General features: G+C 41.3%; 2 protein-coding genes across 13 annotated transcripts in view; both read right to left on the reverse strand.

Annotated features, from left to right (window-relative positions):
- Positions 1 to 470: 470 nt before the first annotated feature.
- Positions 471 to 10,559, reverse strand: MAGOH (mago homolog, exon junction complex subunit). 2 transcript variants are annotated; one of them, XM_053576541.1, is made up of 5 exons: positions 10,326 to 10,559; positions 7,879 to 7,937; positions 6,047 to 6,157; positions 2,170 to 2,252; positions 471 to 705 (listed from the first exon to the last, which is right to left on the reverse strand). In XM_053576541.1, the coding sequence occupies exons 1-5, from the start codon at positions 10,411 to 10,413 to the stop codon at positions 606 to 608; spliced, it is 441 nt and encodes a 146-aa protein (XP_053432516.1). In that variant the 5' UTR covers positions 10,414 to 10,559; the 3' UTR covers positions 471 to 605. The 2 variants fall into 2 exon arrangements, with proteins under 2 accessions (XP_053432516.1, XP_053432517.1); XM_053576542.1 differs by lacking the exon at positions 10,326 to 10,559 and adding an exon at positions 10,176 to 10,262.
- Positions 10,560 to 20,911: 10,352 nt separating this feature from the next.
- The window catches only part of LRP8 (LDL receptor related protein 8), an 80,069-nt gene continuing 77,432 nt past the window's right edge, over positions 20,912 to 23,548 (reverse strand). For all 11 annotated transcript variants that reach the window (XM_053576508.1, XM_053576507.1, XM_053576506.1 and 8 more), the window contains one exon: positions 20,912 to 22,395. In XM_053576508.1, the coding sequence (XP_053432483.1) occupies positions 22,357 to 22,395 (39 nt within the window). In that variant the 3' untranslated portion in view covers positions 20,912 to 22,356. The remainder of the gene's footprint in view (positions 22,396 to 23,548) is intronic.

Below are 23,548 nucleotides of genomic sequence, written 5' to 3' on the forward strand. Positions count from 1 at the left end.
TCATCAAATAGGGCGGCGCCTGTGGCTCAACAGAGTAGGGCGCCGGCCCCATACGCCGGAGGTGGCGGGTTCAAACCCAGCCCCGGCCAAAAACCACACACACAAAAAAAAAAACCATCACATAGGAGTTCAAATTTCCTTTTTGAATCATGGTCCAAATAGGGTTCAAACATACTGATTAACATCTCTCTTAAATCTCTTTTATATTTTCCCACTCCCTTTGTTTCCTTTGCAATTTATTAAAGAAACCATGTCATTTGTTCTGGAATTTCCTCTAGAAACTGCTCATTGGATTCCCATTATACTTTTCTTAGCATGTTTCTCTATTCTCTAATTTCCTATAAAATGGTAGATATACCTAGGGGATTGATTAGATTCCATTTGGGGGCAATACTTCGCAGAGGATGTTAGTGTTTTACAAAGAAATTGAGACAAGTTCACATATTCGGGTCTTTATAAAATAATAAAAATTGGATTTTATCACATTTATTAAAGACAATCATTTATAGCTTATAAAAAATATTGCCCTGATATACACAAAAATTTCCTGATAATGTTAATTAATAACTACTCCCACCCCCCTCATGTCCACAGCAATATTCAACCTAGATTGGTTTAATCTTGAAGTGTAATCCAATAAGACTGAAGACCAAACACTTCAGGTCCTGGACAAGATAATAAAATACTCGTAAACCTTCTGGATCCCTAAAATACAAGGGAAAAAATGTTTAAAAACTGAGGAAACCGGCAAAAAAAACCACTTAATAACCCTAATTATCACTTACCTACTAAGATGTTCCTTATAAAGATACTGACAGCATTAAAACTTTCAACAATCAAATGTCCATAAAGAAGGAAAAGGCTATATTAAAATGGAATATGCGATCACTTAAATACACTGACTTTTTAAAATGGGGAAGTGTTTACACATTGAGTGAAAAAATTACGATTAAAATAACAGATTGATTTCAAGTGTTTTTTGTGCTTTTAAAAAATGATTATTTTTAATGTACAGAGAAAAAAAGACTAACAAGACATTAATGAAGTTTGTCTAATTGATCGACAATTTTTACTTTCTACCTACCTTGTTACAGTTCCTGTATTTTTCTGTAGTGAGTACATATTACTTTCAGAATTAGGAAAACTTTATAAAAAGAAGTAATACATGCAAGACCAAGAAGTTGATTACTACGGCATCACTAGCTAAGAACAAGGAGACTGTACAAAGGAACACAATTATGCTCAATATTTACTAAAAGTGAGCCGTATCTACTCCCAAATCCTCAAAATACAAGAGCCAAAGAGATTGCCAAATTCTTTTTTTTTTTTTTTTTTTTTTTGTGTTTTTTGGCCAGGGCTGGGTTTGAACCTGCCACCTCCGGCATACGGGACTGGCGCCCTACTCCTTGAGTCACAGGCGCCGCCCCCAAATACTGTTTTTTTTTTTTTTGAGACAGAGTCTCACTGTATCACCCTCGGTAGAGTGCCGTGGCATCGTAGCTCACAGCAACCTCCAACTCCTGGACTTAGGTGATTCTCTTGCCTCAGCCTCCCAGGCAGCTGGGACTACAGGCGCCCACCGCAACGCCCAGCTATTTTTTTGTTGCATTTTGGCTGGGGTCGGGTTTGAACCTGTCACCCTTGATATATGGAGCTGGTGCCCTACCCACTGAACCCCAGGTACTGCCTAAGGTTGCCAAATTCTTAAGGATCCTTTGCAGCGCACAGACTCACGCTCAATTTATAGTTTGCCACACTGACAACATGAATTTTAAAATTCAGATCCTAAAAAATTTCAAGTTTTATCAAAGTCAGACTAAGATGCTCCAGTCTGAATGGTCAATACTGAAAAAGCTATTCAGACTTGGTGAAGGTACAGTTTATCCTGGGTCTTGTTTTGGCATATTTCACTTTCTATTCTGGTTGCTCCTGTGCATTAATCTGTATGTGTGAATGTCACCGAGAAGCTCTTAGTAGCAGTGATCAAATGAAACACCAAAAGTAACAGGAGCAAGCCTTTGAAAATATTTAGAGTCTTTCCCTAACAAGGAGAACAAAGCTGCCACCTCAGTTAGGCATCAGATCTTCCTATAATGGTTACAGTTGGGTTAAGGGTTTCTTATTGCTCCAAAACAGACACAAATGGATGTAAGGATCATGTACACTTACTTGGATTGATTGACGTCAATAAGGGAACCAATTTTTGATGTTGTGAAAGAAATGTGTTCATCTCCAATGACAATTTCAAGCTCCTAAAAACATATTTTAAAAAAATCGAAGTTGAGAAGAACTGGATTATTCATCAAGCACATAGGAGAAGGGTTTATCATTTGCCAAATCACAAACTCTACTACAGATGGCCACAAAAACAAGGGCATTTCCCTCTGAGCTCCAAAGTATGCTAGGTTCTAGAAACAGATAAATAATGGTTTAGCCCGTAAGAAGCTCATACTTTTAGAGAAAGCTGTATCCTTCTGAGATTTGGAAGAATTTATATACTATTTTATACACAAGGTTTCATTGTTAACAATGTGGAGTAACATGGATAGATCTGTGTCTTAAAAATACCAAAGGATCTAACCTTTCTGGGGGATATGGGACAAGCAAAACGTTGGGTTTGACCCTCGCTTTGTCACTTCCTAGCTGTATGACCTTGGGTCTGAATTTCTGAATCGTAACATGAGTACCATAAATGTTCACAAAATATCTATGGGAGCACCTACTGCGTGCCAGGGACTGTTCTCAGTGCTTAGGACAGGTAAAACCAAACAAAACCAAAGAACTGTCTCTGCCCCGTGGAATGTACACTCTAGGGAACTCTACTTATTTTTTCTATTTTTCCTATTTTTGATTTATCATTCTATCAGAAAATAGAAAAAAGAAATAGAGATCAATGTTCCCAATACCCAGATTTGAGAAATAATATTCTGTCATGCTTGCGTGAGGTTTTTTTTTAAAGAAATAAAATATTACAAAGTTTATGTTCACTTCCTATTCTGTTCTTCCTGCATCCCTTGAAGTTGGGGTGTATCTGTTCTACTCATGTTTTTAGATTTGGTGATATGTTTTAAAAAAATTTTTTTTTTTTTTTTTTTTGTAGAGACAGTGTCTCACTGTACCGCCCTCGGGTAGAGTGCCGTGGCCTCACACGGCTCACAGCAACCTCTAACTCTTGGGCTTACGCGATTCTCTTGCCTCAGCCTCCCGAGCAGGTGGGACTACAGGCGCACGCCACAACGCCCAGCTATTTTTCTGTTGCATTTTGGCTAGGGCTGGGTCCGAACCCGCCACCCTCGGCATATGGGGCTGGCGCCCTACTCACTGAGCCACAGGCGCCGCCCTATGTTTTAAAAATTTTACATTGGGGCGGCGCCTGTGGCTCAAGGAGTAGGGTGCCGGTCCCATATGCTGGAGGTGGCGGGTTCAAACCCAGCCCCGGCCAAAAAAAAAAAAATTTACATTGGCCAGGTGCAATGGCTCATGCCTATAATCCTAGCACTCTAAGAGGCTGAGGCAGATTGTTTGAGCTCAGGAGTTCATGAATAGCCTGAGCAAGAACAAGACCTGGTCTCTGCTAAAAATAGAAAAACTAGCCAGGCATAGTGGTGCTCACCTGTAGTCCCAGCTACTTAGGAGGCTGAGGCAAGAGGTTCACCCAAGCCCAGGAGTTTGAGGTTGTTGTGAACTACAATGACACCGTGACACTCTACCCAGGATGACAAAGTAAGATTATGTCTCAAAAAAGAAAAAAAAAAATCTTACAAAAATGGTCATACTATATGTATCTTTTTGCTTTTTCCATTCAATATTGTTTTTGAGATTTATGCATGTTGAGTTCTGTAGATCTACTTCATTAGTTGTAAGTGTTTTAGGCTAAGAATTCCATTTCCCTATTGAAGCAGATTTAAGTTCCAAATTTTTGTTACTGCAGTAGGAACCTCCATGGTTGACCACTTCTCTACAAGGACCACATCAAGTTGACCTAACTTCCATAGATTAGACATGCCCCACATGTACCTTATCAGTACAGTAGGTTCAGTTCCTTATACTGACCACATCCATCTGGTAACCAGTTTGTTACGGTTCCTTGGGTGGTTAACTTAGAAGTTCTACTATAGGCTCGGCACCTGTGGCTCAAGTGGCTAAGGCGCCAGCCACATACACCTGAGCCGGCGAGTTCGAATCCAGCCTGGGCCCACCAAACAACAATGACAGCTGCATCCAAAAAATAGCCTGGCATTGTGGCAGGTGCCTGTAGTCCCAGCTACTTGGGAAGCTGAGGCAAAAGAATCACTTGAGCCCAGGAGTTGGAGGTTGCTGTGAGCTGTGATGCCACTGCACTCTACCCAGGGCGACAGCTTGAGGCTCTGTCTCAAAAAAAAAAAAAGAAGTTCTACTATATAAGCAATGTGGCAAGAAGTGTTATACACATCTTGTGATACATATGTGAAAATGTCTCCAGGAAAATTCCCAGAAGTATGATAATAAACTGTGCCTGAGGTTTGGTGCCCACAGCTCAGTGGTTAGGGTGCCAGCCACATATACCAAGGCTGGTGGGTTCAAACCCAGCCCGGACCTGCTAAACAACGACAACTGCAACAAAAAAATAGCCAGGCATTGTGGTGGGTGCCTGTAGTTCCAGCTACTTGGGAGGTGGAGGCAAAAGACTGCTTAAACCCAAGAGTTTGAGGTTTCTGTGAGCTGTGATGCTATGGCACTCTAACAAGGGCAATATGGTGAGACTCTGTTTAAAAAAAAAATACTATGCCTGATCCTACCAAATTGCTCCTTAAATTGGCTGTATTAATTTTAGTTCTATTCCCAGGTCCATTATTACTATAATAAGAACACCGTTTTTCTCATATCCTTAATATGCTGAGTTTTCTTTGTTGTTTAACAGGTTCAAAATGTTATCTTATGTCTTAACTTTCTTTTTCTTTAATTTATTTATATGTATTTTTTGAGACAGAGTCTCACTATGTTGCCCTTGGTAGAGTGCTGTGGCGTCACAGCTCACAGCAACCTCAAACTCTTGGGCTTAAGCAATTTAAGTTATTCTCTTGCCTCAGCCTCCCAAGTAGCTGGGACTACAGATGCCTGCCACAATGCCCGGCAATTTTTTTGTTGCAGTTGTTATTGCTGTTTAGCAGGCTTGGGTCGGGTTCTAACCCACCAGCCCTAGTGTATGTGGCCGGCACCCTAACCACTGAGCTACAGGCGCCAGGCCTGAGAGAAAGTAACTTTTGAAGACTTCAATAATAAAGATAGTTTTGTACACAGTTAAAGGAAAAATATTCTAGGCAGAATGTGACATGTTCAAAGGCCTTAAAGTAAGATCCACTAGGTGTGTCTGAGGAACAGAAATGAGGCTAGTAAGGCTTGAACACAGAGATTGTGAAGACGACAGAAGATAAGGTTGAAGTTTGGGATTTAAGTGCAGTGGGAATCCACTGAAGCATTTGAATCAGTGGATTACACAAATAAATATACATTTTTAAAGATCACATTTGCTTCAAGATGGAAAAATGGATAATATGGGACAGAAGAAATAGGAAAGGAGAAATCTGGATTAGAGTTTCAGCTGTTGTGGCAGAAACATATCTTTTCTGTTCAAACTTGAGAGTGGTTTTTATATTTTTAATTACCAAAATGTCTTCAGAATGAATATATAAGCCATGAATTGACATAATACACTTAGTTACTTATATGATTTTCCTTCTATTAGATTGTTGAAACAATTATGTTCTATTTATCTTTGTATGCCTACAATGCTTTGTCCATACCGGTTACTCACTACCTGAGTGGGCAGTGAAAGATTTGAGAAAGAGGGTTGTCATAAGAAGAAATTCAGGGCTGGACTCTAAGTGGCCAGCAGTACTACCCGCTTTCTTTGTTCCTCCCTATTAATGTTTCCTTAGACCAAGGTGCTGGTAATTTGCTATGTGCAGGGCAAATCACACACACACAAACACACACGGATTTATTGTCATATGCAGAGCAGTAAACCTTATCTTCTGCAGTATAGGATGATCAATAGAACACGCACCTGTCGGCCCACTCGGTCAGGAGGAGGCCATAAAGCATCATCCTCTTTGGTAATTTCACTGTCATCAATTATTCTCTTGAGTTCCTCCATCACACTTTTATGTACATAAGCCTGAAAGCAAGTTAAAAAACAAAATTCAAGTTGTATCCACAAGCAGTGCTTTGACTCAGGAAGTGATGTAAGATAAAAACACATGCTCCTACAGACTTATTTATGGCATCTCCTTAAGTGGGAAGACATTAACTCTTGACCTCAGCATTCTAAAGGAGAGAGACAGGGTCAGAAGTACCCAGTAACTACACTCCACTATCCTATCTACTTGTTACCACCTCCTGGCACATCCTATTCACTTGGACCTTCTCCCTGCTCACCTACCCAATTCACACCTGAACCCAAAACACATCTGGGAATGCACCCTACTGTGGTAATGTTTATGTTCCCTCCAACACTCATGTTCAAATTTAATCCCCAATTCAACAGTATTAAGAAGCAGTGCTGGGGGCAGTGCCTGTGGCTCAAAGGGGTAGGGCACTGGCCCCATATACCAGAGGTGGCAGGTTCAAACCCAGCCCTGGCCAAAAACTGCAAAAAAAAAAAAAAAGCAGTGCTGTTAGGTGATTAGGCCATGAGGGTATACAATGAGCCCACTGTGGGCCAGGAGCCCTTGTGGATCAGTGCCTTGTAAGAGCTCAGGAACCACTGGCCCCTTTTTGCTCCTCTGCTTTATAAGGACATAGCATTTGTCCCCTCTGGAGTACCCAGTAAGGGCACCAGCAGAGCACCATCTTAGAAGCAGGGACGGGGCCCTCACGGGGAACCAAACCTACCAGCTTCCAAAACTGTGAGAAAATTCTGTTGCTTATAAATTACCCAGCCTCAGGTATTTTGTTTAGCAGCACAAAATGGTGCTGTTTTATTCTCAGCTAAGTAACATGCTTCTGGGGACCAGAGAGATGTTTTTAAAATACATTTTATAGACTAGCAGTGAGGATGTTGACATGTGTAGATAAGTATGAAATCAATAGCTAATTAAATGTAATAGTATGAAAATATATTGACTGTTAAGACTTTTCAAATGCAACAAAGTGGTTAAAAGGAAACAGTAGCTCTGATCAAGCCTTAATTGTGTGGCAGAAATCACAGCGGAATGGAGCACGTATATTTTTACAGAGGTAGGCATGGGTCTGAATTCCCACTGTAATTCTTACAAGCAGGGGTAACTTAAAAACAAGCCCCACAGTTATTATCTAGGCCTTCATTTTCTTGTTTGTAAAGGGGATATATAATGCCCCCATCACATGGGCTTATAATCAAGGTTAAATAAAATATATGTAAAACACCTAGTGCCGCACCTGATATCTAACATGCATTCAATGATGTTAACTGCTTTCCTATGCTCCCTACACGCCCTTCAGATGCAAATTAAACTGCCCTTCCCATTGAGTACTATGTGCCAGGGAACATACGAAGCACATTAAGCATAACATATTTAATTCTGCAACAGAGGAGTGGAGGTAGGTTGTATTATCCTTCTTTTTACAGATGAAAAAACAGAAAATTTATCAAATTCAGACAGGGGACTTGCCCAAGATCACATGGTTAGTAAGCAGGAGATTCAGGGTTCAAACCAAGGTGTGCCAGACTTTGGTTACCAGTAACTGATTTGGCATTATAAAAGAAAATACAAACTAAAAGATTTGAGATTTAATCCAGAAGTTGTCTACAGACATATACATACTTCTCTGTTCTCTACCTGTCAATACTACTTCCAGAAAGAACAAAAACAGTACAAGACAAAAGGCTCAAACTGTGTAGTGAATGAAGGCTCATACCTCTTTTCTGATCATGACATCATTTTTATAATTGCTGTTGTTGGCATATCTCAATTTCCCTGTGAGGGATAAAAACAAATTCAATGTACAATAAAAACACAGGAATAAAGCATTACTAGCCTACAAATACTACCAGCTATTGCCTAAAACATATTCTAATTTGGTCTTCAATGTGCCTTAACAGATTTACTATTTAAACCTTTGGTGTTTCAACAATATTAATCATGTCAGTTCTTTACTTCAGGCTATTAGACAGGCTCACAGCAGCTGACTCTGACCTGTAATTCTTGCAAAAGGCTGCTCAAGTGTGGTAAAACAATATAGGCTGGCTCTTTTGTGACTCTGGCAAATCACATTTTGGCAGATTAATGTCCTCAGCTAAAAATAAGGATAGTAATTGGTAACTTACCTGCACACAGAACCTCCTAAGGCTCAAATGAGTTGTAAAACCATTTCTTTTTATTTTATTATTATTATTATTTTTGAGACAGAGTCTCTCTCTATTGCCTTGGGTAGAGTCCTATGGCATCATAACTCACAGTAACTTCAACCGTTGGGCTCAAGTGATTCTCTTGAGTCCCAAGTAGCTGGGACTACAGGCCTGCACCACCACACCAGGATAATTTTTCTGTATTTCAATAGAGAAGGGGTCTTGCTCTTGCTCAGGTTAGTCTCAAACTCCTAAACTCAAATAATCCTCTCGCCTTGGCCTCCCAGAGTGCTAGGATATAAAAGCATTTTGATAACTGCAGGATGCTGTTTATATATATTATTGTGGGACTGTGTAACACTGTGATCTGCTTCTGTGATGAAAATGTGCTTTTATGGCTGAGCACATTTGGTAACCAAAGCTCTTTGTGTGCATTTGTGCCTCCAACAGGCTAATCTGAGTATATGGTGTGGGGATAAAGAAGAAAACAAGGGGAATAGAAGACATGATTTTTTTTCCCCTGTAGACACACACATGTAAAAAGAGTCAAATTAACTTATTTCAAAAGTCAGGGCTATTAGAAAGGTTCTGCACTGTTCCTCTTCCTGAAGTCTCTTCCCTTTCAGTGCATTCTCCATACAGTGAACAAAGTGATTTAGTATCAGACCTGTCTCACTAGGTTACTCTGATACCATCAATTGCTTATAGCTAATCTGAGCCCATCTGCCTTTCCAGCCACACTCTTGCAATATTTCTCTCTCACACTGCTGGAGTCCATCAAACTACTTGGTTTCTGCCGGAAACATCCCATGCACTTTTTACTTTTCAGCCTCTTTGCTACTAATGCTGTCCAAAATACCTTCTTGACTCTTTCTGGACTCCTAACCAACTCCTATAATGTCCCTGCCCTCCAGCCACCTCACATCATTTTATGCAGGAAGTCTTATCTGACCCCGAGACTAGGTTAGGTGCATCCTCTCCGCTCTGAGAAGCCCCCTCTATTTCTCTTTACCACAACACCCAATACACCCTCACTGTTTACAAATCTGTCTCCCTCAGAGGGCTTATCAGATTCATCTTTATCCCCTCACTGAGTGGATGTTTTCTGTCATCTTTGATTCCTCTTTCCCTTATCAGTGTCCTCTCCCCAAATCCCACCAATGACACAAGTCCAACTGGTTCTTCCTCCAACAGTATCCTAAATCCTTATCTCCACACTATTTCTTTAGTCCCAATCAACATTCCATTTGTCTTGACAACTGCAACCATCTCCTAATCAGGAGCCCGGTTTCCACTCTTTATTCAGCACATTATAGGTAGAATACTTTATTAAGAACATATCACATCTTTTCTCTGCTTATAACATTCCAATTCCAAACTCTGTACCATAGAGACCTACCCTCCAAACTGTGGCTCCTACTTGCCTATCCAACATTATCTCCTATCCTGAACTCACTACTCTTTAGCTACACTGACCACTGGCAACATGCCCACCTCATTCCTGCCCTCAGCCTTGACACTTGGCACTTGTTCTGTGTCACAAAGCTAGCTCCTTCTTCTCAAGAGTTCAGTTCAAATATTCCTTCTCCAGAGAGCTCTGTAATGGCCACCCTATCTACAAGCAGCCCGCCCAGCAATTATTTTATCATTTTATTTCCTGACCACTCTTCACTACCTGGAATTACCTTTTTGTTTACGATATCACTCCCAACACTAACACAACTTCCACAAGAGAGAAAGCTTGTCTATCTTTGTTGATCCCAGAGAGTGGAACAGAGCCTGGCACAAAGCGGACGTGCAAGCAACGTTTGTTGAATGCAAACACTCAGTGAACAGAAAATGTCAGTGAACAGAAGTCGCCTGGTACCTGGATAGAAAGACCCTGCGGGGCAGCCACCGCACAGGTTTCATCACCTTCCTCCTTTAGTCCCCCACCTCCCAATTCCAAGCCCCGAGCCTCCCCACTCGCCCGCCCCCAGGCCTAGTCTGTTTCCGGTAGGCGGGAGGCTGTTTTTACCGTCGGGTCGGAACTCAAACTCCAGGAACTCGTGGCCGAACTTGCCCTTGTGACCTACGTAGTAACGCAAATAAAAGTCACTCTCCATGGCTCTCAGAACGCGAATAAGATCGAACTTCTACAGCAAACCTCACCGCCGCGGCCCGCGCACGGCACTGACGTCGAGGCGGCGCGCGGAAATGACCTCAGCGCCGTCGCCGCGGAGGAGGGTCCTCCTCGCTCCCTGCCCCTCCGGGAAGACTGCCACGCCCCCCACCCCCAGGAGGGAACTGGTACCTTTAACCCGGAGTGGGGTCAAGCAGTCCGCCGCTTCTGCTTCGGAGTTGGGGTAAGGCTGAAGTTCGCCCTCCCGGGTTCTTGCTGGGCCTGAGGCGGAAGGCACCTGGTTGGCTTCGGGCGACCACCCTGCGCCCTGCGCCCAGCCTGGCTCACCCTCATTCTAAAGGACACTTGATTTGGTGCGTCGGCCAAAGCTTTTCACCGTTTCTGGCCTACGTCAAGTAAAATGGGGTGAAGTGACCCGACCTCCCCGGAGGACTCCACGCACCGTATGTCAAAAGTTGGCTTCGTCTGAACTTTCCTGTTTAAGAAAACCGTTTTCAGCGGCCTCTTTCGTGAATCCACAGTGGAGATTTCCCTGCAAGTGACGGGCCCGCTCTTATCCACCCATATTATCCCTTTCTGCCCTTTATTACTACCTTTCTATCCTTTTCTGCCTCACTGGTCTCTAGAATAGGCGTTGTGAGGAGAAGGTAAACTGAATATTTGATTTCCCACTCCTAGTCTTTCTGTTAGGTAGATAGAGATTATGGCTTTCAGGGACAAAGGTGGGTGGTCTGTCCTCCAGCGGTTGCCCAAGTGACCTAGAGTAACCGAAGGCTAATTATGTCATTACCTGTCCATCAAAGTGGTTCAGTGGTGACACAAGGAGGGCCCAATCCAGACACTATAAAACAAGACCCTAGGCCATACCCAGGGCCTCTTGTTACCACAGGGAACCTTTCATACTATGTGGCAAACACATCTTGCTCCCTCTTTCTATAAATCTCCTTTCTTGCTTACCTTGCTTTTGGTGTGTCTGCTCATTCTTCCACCAAGAGCATGCTAGGAAGCAAGAACAGATAACTGCTGACCCAGCAATTCCACTTACCTAACAGTGATTCTCAGTCCTGGATGCACAGTGGAATCCCCCGTGGTCATTTAGGAAATATTGATGCCTGGGCCCTGCCCCAAACCAAATAAAATCCCCAGTGGTGGACCTGGGCATTGGTATTTTATCTAAAGTTCCCCAGGTGAGTAATAGTTGAGGACCACTGCCCAAGAGACTCTTACGTTTTAGACCAAAGTGGTTGTCCTCAGTGAAGGCTGAAGTACAGTGGTATACCAATGGGGCAGGGTAAGGGGGGAGTTAAGGATAGTTTGTTTTTGCATGTCCCTGACAGCCCTCACCATTGGTTTGCTACTGTTAAGCTGGCAAGTGGAAGGAAGTGGTGACATGACTTAACTGCACTTTAGCAAGATCGCTTTGGCTGTGGAAAAAACTTACAGTTGAGTAGGCCCAGGGCAATCAAAATCATAATTATAGGAGCTGCTTTAGCTTATCTAAGTTCCAACCACAGAAAATGGTTCTAGAGATGACATTAATGCTGAGATGACATTAATTCTTGGGGTCTGGTAACTATAACCATATACTATTCTGTAAATCAGGCCAGTAGTCTCTGGTTCTCACTCGCAGTCTTAATGTTGAGTTCTTTTCTCCCCGAAAAAGCACCAGTAGAATGTAGAGTGAGTAGAGACTTGTATTAGAATAATCCCGTGTGTAACAGCGATCCACTGTGTCCATGGGTGCACTGATTCAATATTTTAGACCTCAGTTTCCCTGTTTTTAAAATGAGCTTGGTAATATTGTACACCTGGCAGAACTGCAGATAAGAAACAATGTCTTGGAAAAATACTTTGCAAACTGTAAACTGCTATAAGATCCTAGGCACTGTTATTAGAAAACATTGGACTTGGGCGGTGCCTGTGGCTCAGTTGGTAAGGCGCCGGCCCCATATGCCAAGGGTGGCCGGTTCAAACCCGGCCCTGGCTGAACTGCAACCAAAAAATAGCTGGGCGTTGTGGCGGGCGCCTGTAGTCCCAGCTACTTGGGAGGCTGAGGCAAGAGAATCGCTTAAGCCCAGGAGTTGGAGGTTGCTGTGAGCTGTGTGATGCCATGGCACTCTACCGAGGGCCATAAAGTGAGACTCTGTCTCTACAAAAAAAAAAAAAAAAAAAAGAAAACACTGGACTTGGGTATACCAGAAAAAGAGAAAGGTATTAGGCACCTAATGTTAGCTCCAAGGCTAACATTACGTGTGCTTGTTCTTTGAATCATCACAACAATCTTGAGGTGGTAATTGGAGATAATAGAGGTATCAGGCAATTGCCACAAGCTTTTTTCCAAGAGTAAAATTATGTAACCAGTGAATCTGGGCATCTGCAGATGTGGCAAATCAAAGCACCAAGAAATTTATGACAAGTAACAGTGCCAAATGTAAAGGACTGATTCTAATCAGGCTGGAAAGTAAACCTAGAGTTTTAGGTATGAGACGACATGATAGAACGTGGTGTGGGTGTCTGCAGTGTCTGAATTTAGCATAATTTACTGGGCATCTAGTTAGTATGTGTCCTGCTAGTGATTACAATGGTGAGCAAGACATTTCTTCATAGAGCATGTAGAGGAGGCAGTTAAGGAGCATATAAGCAATTACAAGGCAGGGATAAGATTATCAATAGGGGAAGTGCATGATACTATGGAAGCACATGGGGTGGCCTCTAATCCGTTCTAGGAGCTTAAGGGAAGTCTTTCTGAAGGACTGTGAGGGTCCAGAACTGTGTGGTTATAATAAGTGAGGGTGCAGAACTGTGTGGTTATAATGATAAGCGCAGGAGTGGGGAATCTTCATGCCAGAAGGTTGCATTAATTTAACTATAAACAAATAAGGTCACATTTGAGAAACTTCAATTAGACATACTTAAAAAATGTACATTATTTTGCAAAAATATACTACGTACTTAATAATTTCAAAAAATGAAAACTGTTAAAGTTGACTAAATTTTTGATGACTTTTTGTGTTTGCTTTTCATTGGAAGTATTTGAATATTTGGTTGCAGCATGGAGGGCCACAGTTTCAGCTGATCTTCTTGATGGGTAACAGTAATTTGCGACCTTAAAGTCATCTTCACTTGGGTTAAGTAGGAGAATGTAGATTTGCAGCAATAGTTGAAAAGAATGTATCTGGGGGGCATGTTTCTGAAGGTCTGGGTATTCTGCATTTTTCCATATTTTAATTGGATCTTTCCTATCAAATAATGATTACTGAGAGCTCAATCATTTCCATCTGTAGTTCTTTAGGTGCATTGGTGATATTAACTAGCTGAGCGAGAAATGCTAATTTGAGTGTGACATCATGATTCTCAAAGTCAGTGAACCTGTCATCGTATTCTTCAATTAGTAGGTCTATAACAGCTGTGTATTCTTCAAATGACTTGCATATATCATCCTGCTCATCAATGACCTTTGCTAACTGTGGAAAAAGTTTATCTAAACTTTTGTTTTGAAGACATGTTTTGAAAAAAAGACTGATTTTTTTAAATGCTTGGTTTTTTTTTTTTTTTTTTTTGCCACTATAGACTTTATTTTACCTGGCAAAGAAATATTCAAGTTGTTTTGATTTGACATAATATAACACAGAAATGTTGCAGTCCTATACAAAATCTTTCAATAATTCACGTTGCTGATTCTATTCTTCATAAAATTAAACTGTTCTTGTAGAGTTTGATGCAAGATGTTGCATAAAATGTTGGCTAACACCTGTCCCTGTGATAGCCAATGTGCTTTAAAGTGATCAGGCAAAGCCACTCTGAATACCTCATCCTTCAACTTTAGCATGTTATGAAACTGACAAAACTGATGAAACTGACAGATGGTGCTGCATATGCTGGAATATAGTTAATGATACTTACAACTTTATGCAAAGTATCACTTAAAATAGTAGCTTTAGCACAGAGATTTTGCTGACATAAGATACAATGGAAAGAAGTGAGAGCATCTGGATCTGTTAATACTTATTTTTGTCTGTGCAATAAGCCCTTTGTGTTTTCTTGTCATGGAAGGTACACCATCTGTACATACTAAATTTACCAAGTTCAGTCCACCTTCGTGACATTTATTTTGATAGTTGTTGAAGACAGCTCTTCCCCGTATTCTGTTCACAGGAGAGTGAGTAACTCTTCCTAGTAAAGAAATTTTTCTGGCGGCACCCATAGCACAGTGGTTATGGCACTGACCACATGCACTGAGGGTGGCAGGTTCAAACCCGGCCCGGGCCAGTTAGACATCAATGACAACTGCAACAAAAAATAGCCACGCATTGTGGCAGGCACCTGTAGTCCCAGCTATTTGGGAGGCTGAGCAAGAGAATCACTTGAGCCCAAGAGTTTGAGGTTGCTGTGAGCTGTGATGCAACAGCACTCTACTGAGGGCCACGTAGTGAGACTCTGTCTCAAAAAAAAAAAAAAAAAAAGACATCTGTTACAACCCAAATAAAGTATAAAACCTGCACTGAGGGTGGTGCCTGTGGCTCAGTGAGTAGGGTGCCGGCCCCATTTACCGAGGGTGGCAGATTCGAACCCAGCCCCGGCCAAACTGCAACAAAAAAATAGCCGGGCCTTGTGGCGGGCGCGCCTGTAGTCCCAACTACTTGGGAGGCTGAGGCAAGATAATCAGCTAAGCCCAAGAGCTAGAGGTTGCTGTGAACTGTGATGCCACAGCACTCTACTGAGGGCGACAAAATGAAACTCTGTCTCTAAAAAAAAAAAACCTGCACTGAGTCAGTAGTATCAGTTGATTCATCCAAAGTGATTGAATAATATATATTTTCATTTTGAAGTATTGCATGAAGTTGTTCTGTTAAATTGAAGCTTAATTCATGTTGCCATTGAGTTATGCTTCTCCTTGAAAAAGAAAGTTGTTTGTACTTTGACATGTTATCAAGGTCAAAGCATCCAGCAACTTTGACAATGCAACTTTTTGTAATGTAGTGGTGTGATCATAGCTCACATTCCTGGGCTTAAGCAATCCTCCTGCTTCAGCCTCCCGAGTAGGTGGGTCTACAGACAAACACCATAAAACCCAACTAGTTTTTCTATTTTTAGTAGAGATGGGGGTCTCACTCTTGCTCAGGCTGGTCTCAAACTCCTGAGCTCAAGCAATTCTCCTGCCTCAGCCTCCCAGAGTGCTGGGATTACAGGCATGAGTCACTGCGCCTGGCTTGATAATGTATTCCTTCACAATTTCCACCTCACTCAATGGCTTCCCTTTTTCCTCAGGTATATTAGCTACTTTATAAGTTGCATCAGTGGTATTATTTCTAGGTCTTATTGATGCTTGAAGGAATTGCCTTTGCTTTTGCTTTTCATCTTTTAATTTCTGCAGTACAACATTTTGTGCTTCTCCCTCTAATTTAAAATACTTGTGGTCCTTATGAGTGTTAAGATGCTGAGCAGTGAATTTCTTTAATGTCGATACTGCAGTATCACAAAGCAAGCAGATCATCTTATCTTTAGTAGAAACAAGATAATACTGCAATCCCCAATTCTTGTTAAAAAATCTGTTTTCTTCCTTTAGCATTCTCTTTGACATGATGGGCTGTTAAGCAGGCAGAATTTAAAAAATAATGTGGGGCTGTGCAACTATTCACAGATTCCACTTCAAACAGAAACGCAGTGTGTCATTGTCAAAAGCCAGTAATGGATCGGCGTACCAACTCCCATAAACTCTCCCCAACCAGCCTCCTGCAGTAGTGGCACCAGTCCGGCAGGGAAGGTAGAACTAAACCATGAGCACAGCCTCTGTCAGTTTAGCCCTTTTGGCTTACTGATGTTCTAATTGTGCTAGTCAATACAGGAGGATTATTTTATTGAAACTTATTTTCTTGGGTATTTAAAATTCACTCATTTTAAAAATATAAAAGATGAACAAAAATGTAATAAAAATAAAATGATTTGTTCTGTAAAATTTGTGTTCAGTCAAAAGGCCACACGTAAGGATCTAGAAGGCCACAGGTTCCCAGCCCCTGGTTAGTGAGTGATGAGGTTGGAGAAGGGGCAGCAGCCAAACCACAAAGGGTCTTAAAAAGCTATTTTAAAGAGTTTGGGCAAACCCAAGAAGATTGGGATGCCAGGGAAGCAATTCAAGGGCTTTAACAGGAAAGGTGGTGGTGACATGACTTAATTGCAGTTTAGAGAGATCACTTTAGCTGCAATGTTAGAGGTTGGATTAGAAAATAGAAAGACTAGAAGCATGAAATTGGAATAAGTAGTTGTTGAAATAAGATGGTGTTGATCCAAGATGATGATGACCTGTACTCAGAAACTGTCAATGATGACAGAAAATGATGATAGGTGGATTTGAGATAGAATACCATGATTTAAGGGGTAGGCAAAGAAGACTTAAGATGGCCAGAGAGGTAAGTGGAAAACCAGGAGTCTGGTGTTATGGAAGCCAAAGCAAGACATGATTGCAAGAGGGACTTTACCTAACAAATGCAATCAGTGTAACCTGGCTTATTGTACCCTCAATGAATCCCCAACAATTTAAAAAAAAAAAAGTGTTCCCGAAAGGAGTGGTCAATAGTCTTAAACACGCCTCTGGGTCAAGTCAAGGAAGATAAGGACTGAAAGTATTTACTAGATTTATAACCAAGGAGGTCCCAGATTACTTTGGTAATAGCATGGGAGTGAGTGGCAGGGCAGAAAGAACTATTAGGATGCAGGTAGGCAAAAATTCTTATGGAAGCCCAGAGGTGAGTTACCTAACCCCGTCTGAGAGAATAGGGAAGGCTTCCTGGAGGAGGCATTACCCAAGTGGAGTACTCAAGGATGAGCAAGAGTTAGCCAGATAGAAGCAGAAAATGAAAATTTAGGCAAAGCATGCTACATGTATAATTGCTCTTTGGGAGTGCTAAAAATAACTATGACTTTGGGCAGTGGTTTCACCCATTTCATCCTCTATAAAATGGGAGTGAATAATATTGACAGCACTTATCTCACAGGATAGTTGACAAAGCTTGAGATAACTTATGTAGAATACCTGGCATCCAATAGGGTCTCAGTGACAGTTCACTCTCCCCCTCTTTAAAGCATCACAATGAAACACTTCTTAATGATTTTAAAATATGAATTTAATCTCTCTCTAGAAACAGTGCACTGATTTTACAAATGTCCACATTTGGTTTTCAGTTCACCAAGATGATGTCAGTACAGCTAGTAAGATGCAGCACAGAAGTCCCTTTGCCTCTGGAAAAGAAACCAGACGGCAATGGCACCAGGTACAGCAGCTGACGAGACTTGGAATGATAGAACAAAAAGAGCAGATCAGGTAGTGTGACACGACATTCTAACATGCCAGACTGTTACATCAAATACGGTCATTTGGGGGTGGCTGAAGTCAAACAAGGAAAATGCATTTGGGTACAATGTAATGGAGTTTGCAAACCAGTACTTTGCTCCCAAATTCACAACAGCTTGTACAGAACAAAATGCTAGTTTAAAAAGTACATGGTTTGTACAAGTATTTGTTTTCTCTTGTTTTTATAAAAAAGTATCAAAACCTTGTCTTTAAATATATATTTATAGGTGGCTTTTTAAAAATTACTTTTTATAGCACAAAGTGCTTGTAAATGCAGAGGGTTTCTGCTGATTCTTGACTGTGCACATGGTGCACAGTCTGAATGAACAGAGCTTCCTGATTTTTTATATTAACTAAAAATTTGAAGCTGTAATTCCTTCATTTTCTAAATTCTATCTTGACAACCCCTAATACCCTAAAAATGCAGTGAGAAGACTCTGATACTCTATCTTCATGCATTTGTGAGAAAGGAAATGATTTACTCTGAAACTTTCAATGCTAACTCATTTATATTCTGTGCAATGAGGAGTGTGTGGCTGCAGTTTGGGGATGGGGTAGAGAGGCTTGCATTGCTGTGCCCAGTCCGTTCCCACCAGCGCCTGCCTGGACCATGATTGGGATCTCCTCTCCATGTCTTCAAATTTCCAGTTTTCTTTCTCACAGTTGAGAAAAATCTAAGAGGCTCTTGACAGCATGGTGTGTTCAGGTGAAAATCCACTGCCTGTACGTGAGTTTTCATTGACCATATCAAACATCTTTGACACAGTCAGCATTTCCCTATGGCCAGTGGAAAGCTGAGGCTGAACATCATGTCCTCAGAGTGCCAACACACATCCTGATCAGTTTTCCACGTACCTAGGGCCTCATACACAGTAAGACCAAGAAATGCTCGCTTAAGTGAATCAGAAATTAAAGTGCTGACACTAACCTGTCGTTCCATTTGGCTCATTTCTTGCTATACCCCCGTCAAGCCTTTTGTTCCTTGTTATAATGAACTATGTGCAGTTCCTTAAAGCCCCTGTGCTTTTCATGCTTCCTTATCTTAGCTCAGTGTTTCCTCTGCCTGAAGCAGTTGGACTCCCTTCTTAAGACTTAAGCTTAAGGGCGGCGCCTGTGGCTCAGTCGGTAAGGCGCCGGCCCCATATACCGAGGGTGGTGGGTTCAAACCCGGGCCCGGCCAAACTGCAACCAAAAAATAGCCGGGCGTTGTGGCGGGCGCCTGTAGTCCCAGCCACTTGGGAGGCTGAGGCAAGAGAATCGCTTAAGCCCAGGAGTTGGAGGTTGCTGTGAGCTGTGTGAGGCCACGGCACACTACCGAGGGCCATAAAGTGAGACTCTGTCTCTACAAAGAAAAAAAAAAAGACTTAAGCTTAAAATCATTTCTCCTATGATGACCCTATCCTCATCTCCTCAAATAGAATGCCCCCTCTTTCCCTTTGTACCCTAACTGTAGTCTGAGTAGAGTTGATTGCTTTTTCATTTCCACTTGTATGCCCCTATCTTCCTCTACTGCTAGTGTAGAGCTCTGTGAGGACAGAACACATGGTCGAGCTCTGTATCTGCAGTACAGGCAGAGTCTAGTGAGTGGTTGTAGTGAATGAATATACTGCAATCATATAGCGAGAACTGGAAGGATTTATGGCCATAAATTTAAATCGGATCTCATTCTCTTTGCCAGTTGACGGTACAGACTACTTCAATTTATTTTATAAATAATCATGCTCTCAAGAGCAATAAAGTTTTCGTTTTCTGTTTCTGGAAGGCCATTTCAGCCAGTGCCATTATAATTCCACTGGAAAGATAGGCCACAGGGTAGGTAGCAAGCTGACACAATGGCCAGGCAGCCCAAAGTAATCTCTTAGAGAAGGGAAGGACTGGGACGGGCTTCTTTTAAAAAAAGAAAATATTGTCTGATACATTTTCTGCCCTTTTGGTATTATCCTTGAGCTTTCTCTCAGCTAACGTCTGTATGGTTTGTTACTGGCTGTAAATACATATGTGCAGGGGCAAAAGGCAATGGAAATATAACTACTCCTCAAAACAAGGCTTAAAAGCCTCCAAGAATAGGGAGAAAGTGGACCTGACTCCTGATTTCATTTATTTCCTGCCAATGAGCACATGATATCTCACTATTTGCTGCTTATAGGTTGCTCTCATAGCTCCCTCTTTCCAACTGCAGTTGTAGTATGTTCATGACACGTGGATTTCTCTGAAAAAACTGTGGATTTCATCATCATTTTAAGGTCTCAGGTTATATGTCCAGACCCCATTCATTATTTTGTTCTGCGAAGGCCAGGATCTTACTGAAAGTTTAGAAACTATGCATTAGCCACTGTTACCAATTAATTCCCTGGAAAATTCAATTTCTTTGGAGAAAGTTTACAGAAAAAGTCACTTATTTTATATAAATTTCCATGTTTTCCATTATCAACATTTTTCTTCAGTCAAAAATAATTTTACTTTCCATTCTTGAAAGAATAGTATTAAGTGATTAAGCTCCATAGGAGTTGGCTGCCTGTTCTTAAAATTCTGTTTGGTGTTGGTCATTCTAGGTCAAGGGCATTTGGCCTGACAATGAATGTGTCAGGACTGTCAACACATGCACATCATGAGAAAATTGTTCACTAATGGAAAACATAGTGCCCAAGCTCTGAACACAGTTGTTTCTTAGAGGTTCACAGACCATGATGTTGAGGAAAGTCCTGGGAACAGGATGATAGTACTCCATATTTTCTGCCTGGAAATTCAAAGAGTATCAAGCTGATGAGACGTCCAAGCATCATTGAGTTGGGGCATCTGGAGGATGGGGGTTAGAGGCATTTGCTTAAGTGTATCAAGTTCCAGGTATGTTAAATCTAGATACACGTCCTCTGCTCCTACTTAAGCCAAACACTCCCATGTTGCACCTCGTCCTTGGTTGTGTAGTGGGAGTGAAATAGCAGAGCAGCAGAGTTAAGAAAATACTACACTTTGGATGAGAAAGTCCTTGGGGATTAAATTCCTTCTGGGACTGTAGGATTATATTTCCACTGGTAGACCCCCACAAATAGAAAACAGCACTTCTCCCCATCTCCCCAAAGCCCAGGAAAAGCAAAGGAGGTGTCCATAATTAAAAAAAAAATCTATACATATGCCCAGAGTTTTTCCTTTTATTTACAAAGCAGTTAACCAAGTCCCTGTGCGAACATATATATCCAATATACTATAATATTGTGTATGCCATTTCCCCACAAACAGGACTTCAGGTTTGGCCTGGTTTTTTGCCTTAAGCCAAAAATTAGTTTCATCTACATGAATGCATGATGATAAGAAACCTAGTTATTACTTTAAAATGTTTTCCCTACCTAAAGGAAATGGCAGAGAGTAAGGGGAAGGGAGAAATAAGAGACATAATAAAATCTCCACCATCCCTATCCTCATCCACAGCATGTCTCAGAATAAACTTGAGCCATTGGGGAAGTATCTCCACTTGGCTCTATAAATAAGGATAGCACCCTTCTGGGTGTTTCCGAGGAAACTAACTTACATTAGTTTAAGTTGGGTTAAGTTTCAACCCAAGTGTCCTGAAAGAAATTGAGGAAGGTACTTGAACGGCAGAATATTAAGACAAAGAGGAGCTGAGGTTTAGGCCTGTTCTGTCTTGAGCTTACAGGAGCTCTGGCACCATGTAATGTCTCTACGCTGACCTCAGCCGGAACAAGAAAGCCCGGGTGGAAGTCACAGCAGCTGTGGCTCTCCCTGACTTACTGGGGTCTCAGGAACAGCCAGAGGTGAAAAGATCTGCCTTTCCCACGACATGTTTGCACAAACCATGGTATGTTTTCTAAGTCTAACTTCCTAAGTCTTTGTGGAAAACTATGGATACTCCTCTTGTGGACCGCTTTAAAATAAATTTATCTTTCTGTATTTGATCAACAGCCATAGGTGTGCCTCTTCTCTACAGATCTCTCTCTCACACACATACACATATAAACATACTCATGTACACACACAGAGTCTGCATGGTGGGCCAATCATACCAAAAATAAATACTCTCGCTTCTCTAGATTATTTATAGAACTAATCTTATTTCTGAAGTATGTTAATAAATAATCTAAATGGGGGAGGGAGTTGAAGTGGTTTTTCTTTTTTACTTATGTTGATGGATAGCCACAAAGCATAATCATCTTATTTACAAAAAACAAAACCCCCAAACCTAAAAAACACCCCCCCAAAATCAACATCCTCTGTAAATATAATTTCTAAATGATGAGTAAGGTACTGTACCATCGGCCCCCATTTGGTTATGTACATGTTAGTCACTCTGCAGTAGCCATTCCATGAATTCCTCATGGGTAGTGCAACCAGTTAAAAAGTGTATAAAACTTTATACATATAAAAACTCTCACATCCTTTGGATGTTTGCAGTTCATCATAACTTTGTGGTTACCTTTCCGCAACATAAATTAAAAAAAAAATTACACACAAACACACTCACACAGACCCTTATATAGAAACCCATTCATCCAATCATACATCATCCAGAGAGTGTAGTGTGTGGACTGAATTCCAGGAGGCACGAAGTGGATGGTCCCATCTTCAGGGTAGTCCATCGTCTTCAAGGCTTAATGCCACTCGCTGGGGAGACAGACCAAAGAAATCATCATCAGATCCATAGGAGCTATCATTTATTGATTGTTGACCAAGTATCAGACATGCTATTACTTTATAGATACTACTGAACATAATCTTCAAATTATCCCAAGAGACAAGATTTAACATATTTATTTTACAGATGAGAAAACTGAAACTCAAGGATCTTAAGTAATGTTTTTTCTGGATCACATAGCAAGTGGCTGAACTAAAATACGACCCCAGATCTGTGGGAATACAGAACTGTAGTTTTTTCATCAGCGATCTGAACTTTATTGATCCTCCCTTACAGGATTTTAGGTTTAGTCAACTTCAATGAATTAGTGCTGGCAAATGTCAGATCTCAGCCTACCATTTACATGTCTTTAGCACGCTACTTCCTAAACAGTTAGGAATATGCTGCACCTTTCCAACTGATTAAACAGAACTGGAAGGCGACGCAGGTCAACTACATTCACTCCTCCTCTCCTTCACCCCTACTTCCCAGTCATTACACGCAAGACTCCCCTCTACCACAAAAGGCTGACCACTAGCCTCTGAGCTAGTCTATTCCCTTGTGAACAGTGAATTTAAATTCTTTCTTATATTAATGTGAAATCTGTTTCTTTCCATCTTCTGATGTTCCTTGATTCTCTCTCTTAGAGAGTTCTGACAAAGACAACTCTTGACATTTACAGATGGGTGTTTGAATTTTCTTCCCTTCATTCTGTTTTCTTCTCCAGGATATACATTTAACTTTCCCTGACTGGTCCTGATGGAATCTTAAGAGTTTGCCATTTTTCCATTTCCTGGATACTCACCTCTAGACAGACCCTAGTTTCAGTACCTTTCTTATAGCGATGTGAATTTGGGCATAGCCACTTCATTTCTCTGAGCCTTAGTTTCATCATCTGTCAAATAACAGGACCTACCTCATAGGGCTGTTGGGGAACCACATGATATAAATAAGGCCCGTGGAGTGTTTAATATAGTACCTGATACCACAGTACTATACATCAACCCAACCAGCATAAGATAGAACCAGAGTTGGTACTTTCCATCTCTGGGCATTCTACATTGGGTAAAAAAGTAATTCCACTGCCTTTCAAGTCATCTTTGGGTTATCATGGGTTTTTTTAATGAATGCCATGGTCATGGT

Source organism: Nycticebus coucang, chromosome 22, assembly GCF_027406575.1.
Source record: "Nycticebus coucang isolate mNycCou1 chromosome 22, mNycCou1.pri, whole genome shotgun sequence".
NCBI lineage: Eukaryota > Metazoa > Chordata > Mammalia > Primates > Lorisidae > Nycticebus > Nycticebus coucang.

Excerpts from the sequence above, each read along its gene's own strand:
- MAGOH (XM_053576541.1), bottom strand. The coding sequence starts at position 10,413 with ATGGAGAGTGACTTTTATTTGCGTTACTACGTAGGTCACAAGGGCAAG. Across the intron at positions 7,938-10,325 it reads GTTTGAGTTCCGACCCGACG|GGAAATTGAGATATGCCAAC; the intron begins GTAAAAACAGCC and ends TATCCCTCACAG. Across the intron at positions 706-2,169 it reads ATTGACGTCAATCAATCCAA|GGATCCAGAAGGTTTACGAG; the intron begins GTAAGTGTACAT and ends CTTGTATTTTAG.